General features: G+C 45.8%; 1 protein-coding gene across 1 annotated transcript in view; it reads right to left on the bottom strand.

Moving 5' to 3' along the window:
• The window catches only part of LOC311235530 (adenosine kinase-like), a 183,273-nt gene that overhangs the window by 146,994 nt on the left and 22,053 nt on the right, over positions 1-14,226 (bottom strand). Inside the window, exon 4 of the mRNA XM_084322998.1 lies at positions 2,735-2,813. Within this exon, the coding sequence (XP_084179124.1) occupies positions 2,735-2,813 (79 nt within the window). The remainder of the gene's footprint in view (positions 1-2,734; positions 2,814-14,226) is intronic.

Raw genomic sequence — 14,226 nt, 5'->3', positions numbered from 1 at the left:
GTCTCCAAAGCATGGAGATTCTGGACGCCTGAGGGCCAAGCCTGCCTTCCTTTCCTCTCTCTAGTTTGGTATACAGTACGTCTCTAGCTGAACGAGCACGCGCACACACACACACACACACACACACACACACACACACACACACACACACACACACACACTCACACACACAATTGGCTGTGTTTTCACAAACATCAGCCTGTCAATTAGCTTCTGCGCCCATTTCTCCTCTGGAAGAGAATTATGTTTCAGAGCTGGATGTGTTCCTTTGTTTGTGTTGTGAACAACAGACCAAAGCTTTATCAACAGCTAATCACCCGCGTGTCAAATTTACAGACATATTGCACACAGAATAAAAGAAAATACATTTATAAATAAATAAGGGATACCGATAATTTAGATTATTTAGATTGAGTTTAGATTGCTATTTTAGATTTAGGCCAATCACCCGTTTTTTCTTTTTAGACACTCAAATCTGGGTACAAGCCAGGGAGGAGATCAGCGTTTTGTTTGACGTAATTTGTTGTGACATGTTAATGTTAATTGCGTCGACTTGTAATTCTTCCTAATTGATGTTTGATATGTCTCAGGAAATTAGGCCAACTAGATAACATAGCAAATATTATGAATCTACCCCCCCCCCCCCCCCCCCCCCCCCCTTTCCATTTTCCATGGCAGGTCTAATGAATTTGCACTGCCTAAAACTGTTATATGTCAGCGTACCGTGCAGAAGCCCGAGCTCCCCGGGCTGACAGATCTAAGGTTACAGACACTGCTACTGTACATTTCACAACACACTCAGACGCACTTGAGAAGGTTAGCGTAGACAAGACCCGGGTTCTAGTGCGAGGAACCCGCCAGCATGATTCCAGATGATAACAAACGCCTCGTCTATTTTTGTACCGTTGACCTCAGGCACTTCTCAACGTGGGGTCGGGGGGGGGGACTTGCCCACCCCAGGGGTGCTTGAGGGGGGGTGTTCTAGGGATGGGCGATATGGCCAAAAAATTGTATCACGATATATCACGATAACATTTTTCATATTGTTTGATATAGATAATTATCGATATTTGTATTAGTATTAAAAAAATATATATTTTTATTATTATTATTTAAACGACAAATGTATGTTTATTTTGCAGCAATTCTTTGTTGTTGCCGCCATCTTTAGCGTTACAGCCCCTCACACTCCAGTTCTCAGGCTGCAGCTGGTTTGAAAGCGAAAGTAAACCGGCTTCTCTGCTGGCTGTGGCTCCAGGGGAGTTGAACAGTTCTGGCTCTGCTAGTTTATTTTCTATCTTTTGGCGCTTTTTTGGTGGTAAACCACCGTGGCACACATGCACCGTGACTCGCGACTGGAGACTAGCTCTGCTAGAACACATAGCCTACTGTATACAGACGGTTTCAAACTGTATTTTAAATTAGAAAGCAAACAAAATAAATGGACAAGAGAAAAATAAATCTCAAATCTCAAAAGCCATTACTTTAAGTTGCAGGCAAGAAAGACAAGTCTGTCCACTGTCTCTGGTTTTAAATTTAATTAGATATTATTTTTATTATCGATTATTAAAATATATCACGATAATTATCGTTATCGTTTTATCGCCCAGCCCTCCAGGGGGTCAGTTTGATTTCACTACTTCATTCACTAGAGGTGTCCCCCAACGAGAGAGAAGAAGAGTGACTAATCTGGTCATAGGTTCCACTCTCTCCACTTTCATCTCCCCCGGTATGACGGCTATGGAATTGACCCATCTGAAACCATGCCCTCTTTTGTTGATCCTCCGATCACAACTGTTGCAACATTTGTGATCGGAGGATCAACAAAAGGGGGGCGTGGTTTGAGATAGGTCAACTGGACTTAATCATATCTAACAACCAAACTCTTCTCAGATGGGGATCCCTGGGATGAAATCGTATCAAAATGGGGGTCCACAGTCTGGATGTGAATCAATTTGTGGGTCCTTGACATGAAAAAGGTTGAGAACTGGCTGACCTATGGTTATTTATTTAAGTGAGTCTTGTAGCGGTCCTACAGCCTGGGGCCTGTTATAAAGGCATAGTACTGTTATGGGGTCGGTTCATTGGTCGACGTGGTCTCAGTGGACCAAGACTTTGTTAGTCGATTGGTCTAGAGTAGACTCTAAATGTTCTTGGTTTTTTCCTTGCCGAATGATTGATATCCTGGAAAATGATAAGCAGTACATTCAAAGAGGACATTCTGCATGACTGCATGCAAGAAACAATAGTATAATTGATTGGTTGATTTAATCGACAAATCTGTAGTCAACGGATTCCTACCAGCCCTTGATCTCGCGCACTTCAGCTATTTTCCAAATTCTAGAACTCCATGTTTAAATGTAATCATATTATCATCTCGGGGGAAAATGATGGGGGGTGCAACAGAGGCCTTGCACAGAACGTTTGTGTAGCTCTCTTATTGTAGACCTAATTTCTGTGTAGTGGTAGTGTATATGTCTTCACAAGATGCTGCGATCCGGTAATACGACACCAGACAGACACATTTTTTATTGATATATTTCTCATTATAAATAAACACATTGAAACTGTTGTTTTGCACACGCCGGCCGACGTTTCTTCCGACATGAACAGGTGTTCTAAACGTTCTTTGAAAGGCCTCTAGGTCGGTGGGCTCCTGGATTCGGGCTACAGCTACCGCTGAACGTTCAAAAACACATTTCAGGTACAATGGGGGAGGTCTGAGGAGACTAACCTGGGCGATTTTCACAGAGTTCTGGGTGGACCCGCCGGCGTGGTATTCCACTTTGCTCTTCTTGACGATCTCCTCGAATCTGCAACACACACACACACAACGGGAGGTACAGTTATGAGCGTTGTCATGGGAGACGAGGGCCGAGGTTAACCGCATGCCGCAGAGTTAGCAAACAGGAAGCTCGAGAAGACCAGACCTAATAAAAAAAAAAGGGCCCCAGTTCAGCAACCAAAAAACACAAGGCACCTTGTAACCGTAGGCCAACAGCGGGGAGCGTACAGTATCTGCTCTTAGCGGTTCCAGTGTGCAGAAAGTGCAGCGAAGGTGTAATACAGGATTTGTTTAAAAACGACACCGGAGACGAAATAAGGGGTCTCCAGAGAGCAGTCCCAGGGGCGCGGCGAGAGGAAGAGTAGTAAACACGACGGAGTATGGGGAAAATTAGGTTTATGGGCCCCGTCGGAAGGCTGATGTCAACATTTCAAAGAGAACCCTTCTTGGAAAAAAACAAGAAGAAGTTTGTTTTGGATTTTCTGTGTTTATTAAAAACAATAAATTAGGTCATAGTTAATTGCCGTTTAACGAGATCTGGAGAACAGATTCGGGGTCTTCTGAGGTCCACCTCGAAGGGGATAACGAGTCAGGTGACACGGGAGCCAGTAGACCCGTTCTGTTGACTAGAAAGGAGGCTCATTTCAATCTCATCATCCGTTACGAGGACGTTCATCAGTGCCGATTCTTGAAAACACGTCCGTGTTTTATTGCTAATAAAAGCAGGTCAGGAGTGTATTAAACCCTACGGTATATAATAAACCGCTGTGTTCCGACTGTGACATCACAAGCTAAAGTCGTTAGCATGAACTCGCAAAACAGAAAGGAGGGAAAACAATACCATGCGAACGCTGGAGTCCGTTAAGGAGATACTTCACCGCAAAATGTTGACGGAGTTAAAGAAAAGAAGAGAGGCACCGAGGCTAAATGTCAGCCTGATAAAAAGAAAAGAAAAGAACATTCTCTGCACATGTGTTTGTCGTTACGCGTATTAAAGCAAGATGAGCAGTGAAAGTCATTTATGAGAGAATTTCTGAATTGCTCACTCAAATGCTTTTTGTACTAAAAAGACAAAAAAAGGCGAGGCTGTCGCAATCGCTTTTGGCAGAAGAGGCCATTTCATTATGTGCTTGTTGTTTTGTTAGTTTTTTTTTTTTACTCACGGCCAGCGTTTTCAGATGATTACGAAAGCGGGATTTTAATATTTTTTTTGAATATGATCTTGTTTAGGGAGGGGGGGCCGGCATCTCGTTAAAAGATGAAGAAGAAAAAGATGAAGATGAAGATGAAGATGAAGAAGATGAAGAAGAAGAAGAAGAAGAAGAAGAAGAAGAAGAAGAAGAAGAAGAAGAAGAAGAAGAAGAAGAAGAAGAAGAAGAAGAAGGCGAAGGCTAGGGCTTTGAGTAAACCATTGCTGTGTTGTTTCAAATGTGTGTTTGAAATGTAAACCAGAGGAAACATCCCCAGGGTGTGCTGTAGTGTTGCACTGTACTTCTTATCATTACTGTACCCCCCCCCCATGTCACCTCCACAATAGCTGTGGATATTCTGTGCTTAGGCATAACATGATGCAAAGCCGGTGTTATACGCAGAGAGTGATATATAGTCTTTATCAGGGGAGCCAAGAACATGAATAATGTGTTCTCCTGCATCCTTCACACACAAACAGCCTCCCGGAGGGGAGGGCCGCACTAAAAGACGTGTCCAGCCAGCTAAGGAAATTGACCTAACTTGCAGTCGAGATGATGTGCCACATTAGAAGGTCCTTGGCATCTTTTTTTTCTCTTCACAAACCCCTCGTCCCCCGTCCCACACCAACTGCAAATTGAAAACCGTCGATTCGAAAGTGTATCTACACCAAGGGAAATTCCGATGACATGGTAAATGGCTCAAGGTACGGCACACACGGTCCCCACTGGCTGTTTCATGTGTAATTCCACCTTAAATGAACTGAGTCAGGTTGGAGTTGTGGGGGGGGGGGGGCATAATCCCAGAGGTCCTGGTCGTGTACAGTTCATACAACCCCGGGGCACTTGATCCCCCTCGTAGGATAAAAATAAATAACACTAAAACGTGTTTTCGAGATGTTAATATGCTGGGATTCACTTCTAACGTTTAATACCACGATTGAACCTGGGACATTTGTCACATCTACTTTTACACAGAGGGGATTTATTTCATGTATAATATATATATATACAGTATATATATACCGTATATATATATATATCCATACATTCAGGGGAGAGGGGGAATATGTATACAAACTGCTCCCCGGCTTAAGGAACATACAGAGCAGGGCGACGTCAGCCGGAGAGGTGTTCTAACACTAACAATGCCTCCTGGTTTTAACAAGGCATCACCTGGCTTTCCAAGAAGTGTGACAGAAACCTTTTTATTTTTTTTATATATCTTTTTTTGCTTCAAAGAGAGTGATGATGTCTGAAGGCAAAGCAGGTCCTACCCAGGGCAGAATGTTCCTAATAAAAGGGAAAGAAACTTTCCATGCAAGTGGAAAATATGCTAACCAGAGAGAGAGAGAGAGAGAGAGAGAGAGAGAGAGAGAGAGAGAGAGAGAGAGAGAGAGAGAGAGAGAGAGAGAGAGACACCTGTTATGACTCATTGACAAAGGAAGAATTTTCTTGAGCGCTGTGGGTGTTTCTAAGATGAAGGCTGCCGAGGGTCCAGAACCTTATTTCAAATGGACACGCAGCTTCTGAGGATTTAGAATTGAGGACTTTTTTTTCTTTTTTGTCTCCTATCCCTAGAAAAGTATTCGCTCCACCTTTTCAGTGCAGACAGCATGGCCCTCCCCCACCCCCACCCCCTCCATCCCACCCCCCTGCTCTCGACTCGGACGCCTTGAAAATCCCATCCGAAAAGGAGCAGCTGCCTGGAGACCTTTACACCCTCAAACATCATGTGATCCCATACTAGTGACACAGTAAACGGCCCCCCCCCCTTGGCCATTTAGGGGGGTGGGGGGGGAATCCCCTTTCCATCCCGCCGCCTGATCTCGGAGCTCACGATGTAGCGGGAATGGGGGGGGGGGGATACATAGTATTGGACAAAATGTCCTCTTCACCGAGGAACCGAGGACTGCGCGCTGTGGGACCGAGCAACCTCGCTGCCGCTCAGCGGGAAGAACAATCCCCGACCACACATGCCGCGCATTCCACTGCAACATTTGGACGGGTGGGTTCGGTTACGTAACACGTGTTTTACAAGAGATTACACAGTCAAATGTCACTTTAGGCTGAGGGTGTGTGTGTGTGTGTGTGTGTGTGTGAGGGAGGGAGGGCCTCAGCCATGTCTATTTTTCACTTTAATACCTTCCAATTTGCCACTAATGGAAGGCACTTATTTATTCAGATTAAATCAAATCAAATTTAATGGGGGAGGGCAATTACCGAACGCGGCATCCGTATTCAGTAGGATATTATCAAGAGTCATCTAATACCTCCTACCGTAGGGTGCCAGTTTAACACGTTCGGATTGTCAGGAACATTGTGTTGTTTACATTCCTGGGATGAGAGCCCCCCCACATAGCCGCCCCACTCTCCCCTCAACCGCCACCCCAAACCGCCCCCCCCATCAAGGGAAATACGAGAGCTTCCAAAGTACTACGAGTGGTCTCTCTCCGCTCAGAATGACTCACAAGTTCCTCCTTCACCCAAAGAATTATTTAAAAAAAAATCCAGCAGAGTAGATTATTTACACGAGGCAATAATTCAAGATTTGCTCTGGTAAATCTCTCCCAGGGAGGGCCAGGCGATCCCTCTTCATTCCCCCCTTTTGATGTTAGCCTATCTCAATAAGACCGGATGAGTGCCCTAAAATCCCCATCGAGTGATCTCACAGGAAGAACAAGTCTCTGTTAATCAATGGCTAGATTGGATCTGCGAATCCTCGGGAGTGGCGCGGTCCGCCTGAGAAGTCCTCCCCGAGTGTTTGAGTGCACACCGGGGTAATTCATCGCTAATGATCGCCACGGCACCCGGCCCTCCTCCCTCTACTCCCTCTCCGTCCTCCTTTAATTGCCCTCGTTCACGTTCAAACAGCTTACAAATCACAAGGACGGCCGGGGAAACACGATCAAACAGGGGGCCTATCGCTAAGCGGGGGGTGGGGTGGGTGGGGCGGGCGGGCGGGAGGGCCGGGGTGCCCCTTCGCTACCCTCCTAGGGGATTAGAGGGGACAGAGGAACAGTAAATTATCTCTGCTGCTCCAACTGCAGGTACGTCTGGACAGGCCTGATCCATCTTTTGCTCACTCGTGCGTGCATGCGTGCGCGCGCACACACACACACACACACACACACACGTAGTAAAGGGGGCAAAAAGAGGCTACAGCTAAAAGGCTTGTGTAATCCCAGTTTCACAACAGAGGCGTCTGGAGTGAAGATAGGTTCTAGAATGATTAGATTCCCCAATCAGTGTGTGTGACGTGTGTGTGTGTGTGTGTGCATCCTACACCAGCTTTCCTAGGTAGTCTGGGGATGGGGGGGGGGGGTAGTACAAGGCCCGATGCACAGTAATTGTTTCCATAGGTCACGCGTGGGGGGGGGTGGGGACTTGGAGAAGTGATGAAGAGGAGATGGAATGGGTGAGGAATATTGTTGCGTGCCGCCCACCCCCCAATTAAATTGTTTGTCAAACCCTTCACAAAGGGTTACGCAGTTTATCTGTTTAAAATCAATACGCTCGTCTCAGTGTGAAAGCTTGTCCCGACACAAGACAGCGGCATTAATTATTCTGTTCTGTGTGCTGCACTATCACTGGGCTGCTCCTCAAGGTTGGGCCTTATCTTTTCTTATTTCAAATCAATAATTATCCCCTCTCTCTCTCCCCCCATCTCTCCTTCCCTCCCTCTCTCTCTCTCCCTCCCTCCCTCCCTCCCTCTCTCTCTCTCTCTCTCTTGCACTACCCACCCCCCACCCTCAGAAATAGATGTGCTTTTCATTCAATGGCTTTAGAGTGTCTCTCCTGCGTCTCTCTGTGTAGCAGAGCCAGTGAGGAACTCGAGAGTGAATAGGACATTCTTATCGGACTGGAACATTAGGGCAGGGTGGAATAAATGGCAAAGAATGAGGCATGTGATGAGCACTGAACACAAATGAGTGATGATTCAAAGGAGAGAGCAAGACCTTCTCTGACATGCTCTAATAGACTACAATGAGGGATGAATGTTGATTCACATAAAGGCCTTATGATATCAGCCAGGTATCTCAGTCCAATTGGTTAAAACCCTGTACTCGGTTGCGGTGGAACAAAACCAGTCCTTCAGTTGCAACAATACAAATAGAAAAATAAAAACCAGCACAGTCTCTGGCTGCCCTTCACAGCCCTTTATTTCTTTTGCCTTTTATCTTTCCTCCCATCTACCCAATTTTGTTGTTATGTCAATTCCTACTGTCGGTCTGGGGAGGGTGTAGACGACCACATGCCTCCTCTGATACATGTGGAGTCGTCAGTCGCTGCTCTTCACCCGACAGCGAGGAGTTTCACTGGGAGGGCGTAACGCATGCAGAGGTTCACGTTATCTCCCGCAGATCCCCTCCCTGTTGAACAGGCACCCCGGCGACCGACCAGTAGGAGTCACTGTTGCAACAACCAGGACTCATACCCCACCGGCTTCCCACCCGCAAACACTGCCAATTGTGTTTGTGACTGACCAAGCCGGAGGTACCGCTGCGAGGAATTGATCCCAGGTCTCTGCAGTGGTAGGCAGGTGCTTATACCACTAAACTAACCAGCTGTGCCATGTGTTGAATCTTTCGTCATTCCTGGACAATAGGGATTCAATATTATCATTTATCCTATCGCAGTGAAATTGTAATACTGATACTGCGCACATATATATATTATATCGATATTGGAAAAAAATCACAGGTGATATTGTGATACGACTTTCTTTCATATCGCCCAGCACTGTTGGTTAATGATAACCACATACAGTATTTGGCATCCCAACAACATTCACAAATGTGCTTTTGTATTTACTCATGGTGTGTTTAATAAAAGGACTAGATTTAAAGAGCTCCTTCTGCATAACAGGCACAAGAAAACAATGGGCTACTAAAGTAAACCAAATATTCCATTATTGCATTATCCTTTTTTATTTGTTGAGCAATCATTTCTTTAGTCGAGGAAAGCCCTAGTAGTCTCTCTAGACATGGCCAATCCTTTCCACATTAAATACCGGATGCACAATTAACGTGAGCACAATTACATGGTCATAATGGGTGAATAATTGCATTAGAATGTAGAAACAACAAACGTGGATTCCCTTTAATATTCAGCCCATCCAGCGGCCCATTTGCCGACATTACTAGGGGGCCGGCGTTGTCCTTAATTAGGCTGCAGTCGAGGATTAGGGAGAAATGTGGTCATGGAGGATGAGTTTGTCGCAGGTTTATTTTTTTGGCTGCACACTGTGTAGAGAGAGAGATGTGGCGTTGTTCTGTCACACTGTGCTGTGAGCGGATGCAGAGGGGGAGAGAGAGAGAGAGAGAGAGAGAGAGAGGGGAAGAGGAAAAAACATGTTGGGGTGGGGTGGAGGGGTGGGAGTACAAAGGCAAAAAGCAGCAACTCGAGTTACTATGGTTTGCCTTTGTAGGGCAGTACTGATATAGTGGTACTAGTACATACACATCTAGAGGGACACAGATGTAGTGGCATTCATACACATGTAGATACAGATATGGTGGTATGAATACAGAAGCGACCGCTTCTTGCCTCTGCAGGGCAGTGTTGTGGAGCTTCTCCTGCTCTCCTGGGGCTCGAGATTTGAAGCCGGAGCACAAAGCCCTTGAGACGGCCCCCCCCCCCCTCCTACACCTCGGTGGTTGATTCCAGGGATCTTGGGTGATTCACAACGCTCCCCCGTGTGAATAATTCCACCACCCCCCTGCTGTGGCGACCATATGGCCCAGTGTGAACTTTAAACACATGGAAGGGGGGGGGGGGGGGGTTGCTGCTCACCAGTCACGAGGACTCCCACCACCAGCCCCCGGTGCAGAGCTATAGGTGTGGAGACATTATCACCACAGATAATATACTAACTACATAACTACATGTACAGAGGGCTGCCATCGAGGGCTGGCTTTTCCTGTGTGGTTGGGGGGGGGGGGGGGGTTCAAAGAGGACTAAAAATAGCCCTGAGCATGCTTTCTGAACATGCTGTATGTACCGGCTGAGACGCCCACATTTTAATTATAAAACACGTTCTTTAGAAGAAAAAAAGGGAAAGAAAAACGAAAAAAAAAGAGAGAAAAAACGCCCACATGCACAGAGATGTATGTATGTTTGTTGCAGCGCCCTTGACTTGTGATGTCTTCCTCTGGCGCCACCTGCTGGCAGATGGCATCAACAAGAAGTGGGAAGGTTTCTTAATATATTTTTTTAAAGCTCCAGCAACAAGGCTTTAATTGAGATTGCATCAGCCATCCCTCATGATACAGCATGCATGCTTTAAATACAGAGCAGTCACCCTGAATGTCAGTATGACTAGATGCTCCATCAAAACAATATCAGCACCAGTTATGGGCCTAATCATCACATGAGTGTTTCCTTCCCTTTTTTTTTTGATTCAACATCCATTGTATTTTGCTAATAATTTATGAGGCACATAAGTATTTGTTACTGATGAGCACGGCCCTATTGAAGCATGTGAAGATTTATGCAAGCGCCCTAAATCAGAGGACTCATGCATAACAATAAAACATCAAGAGAATCGGTTGGCAGACGAGCATATTCCTGATGTCTCAATTACCGCTGAGCGCTATTAATCTCTCTCTCTCTGTCTGTCTCCCTCTCTCTCTCTCTCCCTCTCCTCAGCTGAGAGGTCGGGTGACGGATGTGGGTCCGTGACCTTTGTCCTCAGTGGCACGCAGGCGGGGCGGGTGGGGAGTGGCGGATGTACTGACCTTAACAGGCCAACGGAGGGTGGGACTAAATACTGTACTACAGAGCGCAGGGCTGGGAAGTTGCAGGGAGGAGGATGGGGGGGGAGGGGGTAGTGTGTCTGTCTACACACTCAGTCAAGCATGAGTGCGGCATGGCATGCACGTCTTCATGCGTGTGTACACACACACACACGTCACACGTCTGTTCACTCTCTCTCTCTCTCTCTCTCTCTCTCTCTCTCCGACACACCTCCGCTGGGGGCTTCAATATTCCTCCTTGTTATAAAAAAAGACAGAGAGGGGGGGGGGGGGGGTTGAGCGAAAGGAAGTCAAGAGTGTTTACAGAACAGAATCTATCTCTCACACGCACACACACACACACACACAGGAGCCAAGAGTGTTCAGTGACTGGAGGCCTTTTGTTGTTTTCCTCCCGGTAAGCAGGTTGAGCTGCTGCGCGCGCGGTGGTGGTGGTGGGAGGGGGGTAGGTGAGATGTACACAGACAGCAGGGCGTGCGAGCTGAGGAGAGGCACCTCTACTGATCTCCCATGTCGTGTGATGATGTGTGTGTGTGTGATGTGTGTGTGTGTGTGTGATGTGTGTGTGTCTCAATCCCGAACTGATCCCCCTGAGTCAGCCCCGTCAGTGATATGAGCCCCCCCCCCCCCCCCCTCTCTCTCTCTTTATCCATCTTTCCTTCCCTCTCCCTCTCTCCCTCTCTCTCTCTCTCCCTCTTCTTTCCCCATCCGGTATGCTAATAACAGCCAGCGCCACTAACACACTGCCATTCCTGAATTATTCATGCAGCAGCGGGTCACACGGCATAATGAGGAGTTTACTCTCATTCTGGATGCGATTGTGACGCCGCTAATCTGCATTTAGCACAGAGAAAGGAGAGAAAAGGAGAGGGAGGGAGAGAGGGAGAGAGGAGGAGGGGGGGGGCACTGATGAACTTAATTGCTGTGAGCAAACAACCAGTGAGAAGAGTCGCACCATCATCCATTGAGATGAGAAAGTAAACAATTAATTATGATTGGACAGAGGGAGTCATAAAAGGAATGTTTGAACAGGCCCTAATAATCGGGAGCGCTGCCTCGACAGTTTTCCGTGTCGTCTTCAGGCCGCTCGGAGGTGGCACATAATATATTGTAACAGTGATTCATTCAATCCGACACACTAATAATCATTAGGCACTAATGTGATGTGGTTAACTAGCCCAACAGGGCTTCGGTTAAGATGATATACTGTGTGAAGTGCAGGGTGTGATGTTAAGAGCCCCCATGTATCCAGGAGGAGTCTATGCACTTGCTTGCCCACACACACACACACACACACACACACACACACACACACACACACACACACACACACACACACACACACACACACACACACACACACACACACACACACACACACACACACACACACACACACACACACACACACACACACACACACACACACACACACACACACACACACACACACACTATAATCTCTGCTGCAGATGCAGGTGCCTCACATTACTGTTGGCATGTCATCTCTTACTGAGAATAGTAGTGTGGGGGGGGGGGGGGGGGGGGTTTGTTGCCCCCTGCTGGACAAACAATGTAATAAATAGAATTATCTTGTGCCTTTAATGCGGTCAAAGGGAATATAAGATAGCAGTGTGGTGATAGTAACATATCTTTGGCAGTTAAATTGCCCTCGTATTTAACTAGTTACCCAATTATAATATTACAGCTGATGTACAAGTGAGAAACAACAGAAATGCAACTGAAGAGTCCTACAAGAATGGACAAAAAAAACAAGACTGATATCTCTCTCATCAATATGATGTTTTATCATGGACTCCATTTAGCCATAATCATTTGTCCTTGTGCTGTATGCAAAGTCAAGTACAATTCAAGTCAAGGAACAGCATGTGACTAAAAGGGTTCATTTAGAAGCCACATGATGGCAGTGTTGTCTTCTTAAGCAAACAAGCACATAACCAATCTATCACTAACCCAAACATCATCAGCAAAGAACCAAGACAGTGTTAAACTCATACTGACACATAACCTAGACCTACAGTAGCAGAATGAAATATGGTAACGTAAGGTAAATTTTTTTTTTTGAAACTGTACATTTTGTTATTCAATTTCATAGTATAATATCTACATCCTGATCTGCAATGCACACTTTTTAGAACTGTATGGTAATCTTTATTTTAGTCATCTTATTTTATTCTATGCTAAATTTATTGTATTGCACACTTTTTAGAACTGTATATAGTAATCTTGTTTTAGTAATCTTTTTTTATTCTATGCTAAATTTATTGTATTTTATTATTGGAAGCTGCTATAGTCGAGGACACAGAATAAAGATTTTCACCCTTCTTGCTGTAAAGTACTGAAATAAGTGACAATAAAGGAATTTGAATCTAAGCAAAAGAGAGACCAAGTTGTGTAGACGGTACCTAGAGATTAGTTTCCTATTATGCCCCTGCTTTTTAAAAAGCACAAGACTTCCTTCGATTACTCTTCCCGTCTACCTATCAAACCAAAACCGCCTTGTGTTTATATATCTCAACAACCACAGAGGAAATGCCGTCTCGCCCCCGACGAGTGAAACTAAACACTTCTCTGCAGCATCATTCATACGCAACCGCAGTCGCTGGTACAAACGGGAGAACCTGTGGTCTGGGAGAGAGGCAGTGTTGAGAAAAACGCTGCCATATATGGAGGGAAGAATAAGGTCAAGCTGTTTGTGAGTCTAGCAGTCGGTTAAACAGATGGATTATGCACACAGAGATATAGACGGCACACTATGAGTCAGTCATACATTCATTTTGTGGGAGCTGTCGAACACACTTTTCGGGTATTCTAGATTAGTTCTAGTGATGTGCAAGGCTTTGGATCCTTGTGGGCAATTATTCTGTAGGGGATTATTTCTGTGAGTGAATAATGGATTATTCCTTTCATTAGTTTGGATTACAGGTCATAGTGTCCGGGTTCGATACCGGGCACCGCCGCGTATGAGCGGCGCGGCTTTGGGCAACTGTAGACGGCTTGGGTAACTAGGGTGGCTTGGGTGACTTTTTAAGATGTGCGGTAAGTACCGGGGGCTGACTGTAGGTGTGGTGCTCCACCTCAGCTCATCTCCCCGGTCTAGGAGGCGTCTATGCTTTTACCAACGCGTTCGTGTTTCCGGGTTCCCGCTTTGCGCTCTGATTGGCCACTGACCTACGCTAGTACGCCCCCCTCGCTATGAGCGTAGCAGGACGCTAGTGGGCTAGTCGCTAAAATATATATCGTTTTATATATAATTGTACCAACACAGATATTAGGCAGTACACACATTGTCCTGCAATACATGTACAGTGAATGCACAGCTACATTCGCCATATATTTCTATCGCTGCTGCGGTCTACAGTGAAATGCAATATTATTATTATTATTATTATTATTGTAAAGATTATCATTACAATCGCAGCCGCCTGGAGAGGCAATGTTACAAGTGTACGAGGGTTGTGTGCAAAGAGCACAG

The sequence above is a fragment of the Notolepis coatsorum genome (assembly GCF_963971535.1).
Source record: "Notolepis coatsorum genome assembly, chromosome: 10".
Lineage (NCBI taxonomy): Eukaryota > Metazoa > Chordata > Actinopteri > Aulopiformes > Paralepididae > Notolepis > Notolepis coatsorum.
This window is presented reverse-complemented; position numbering and strand designations above follow the sequence as displayed.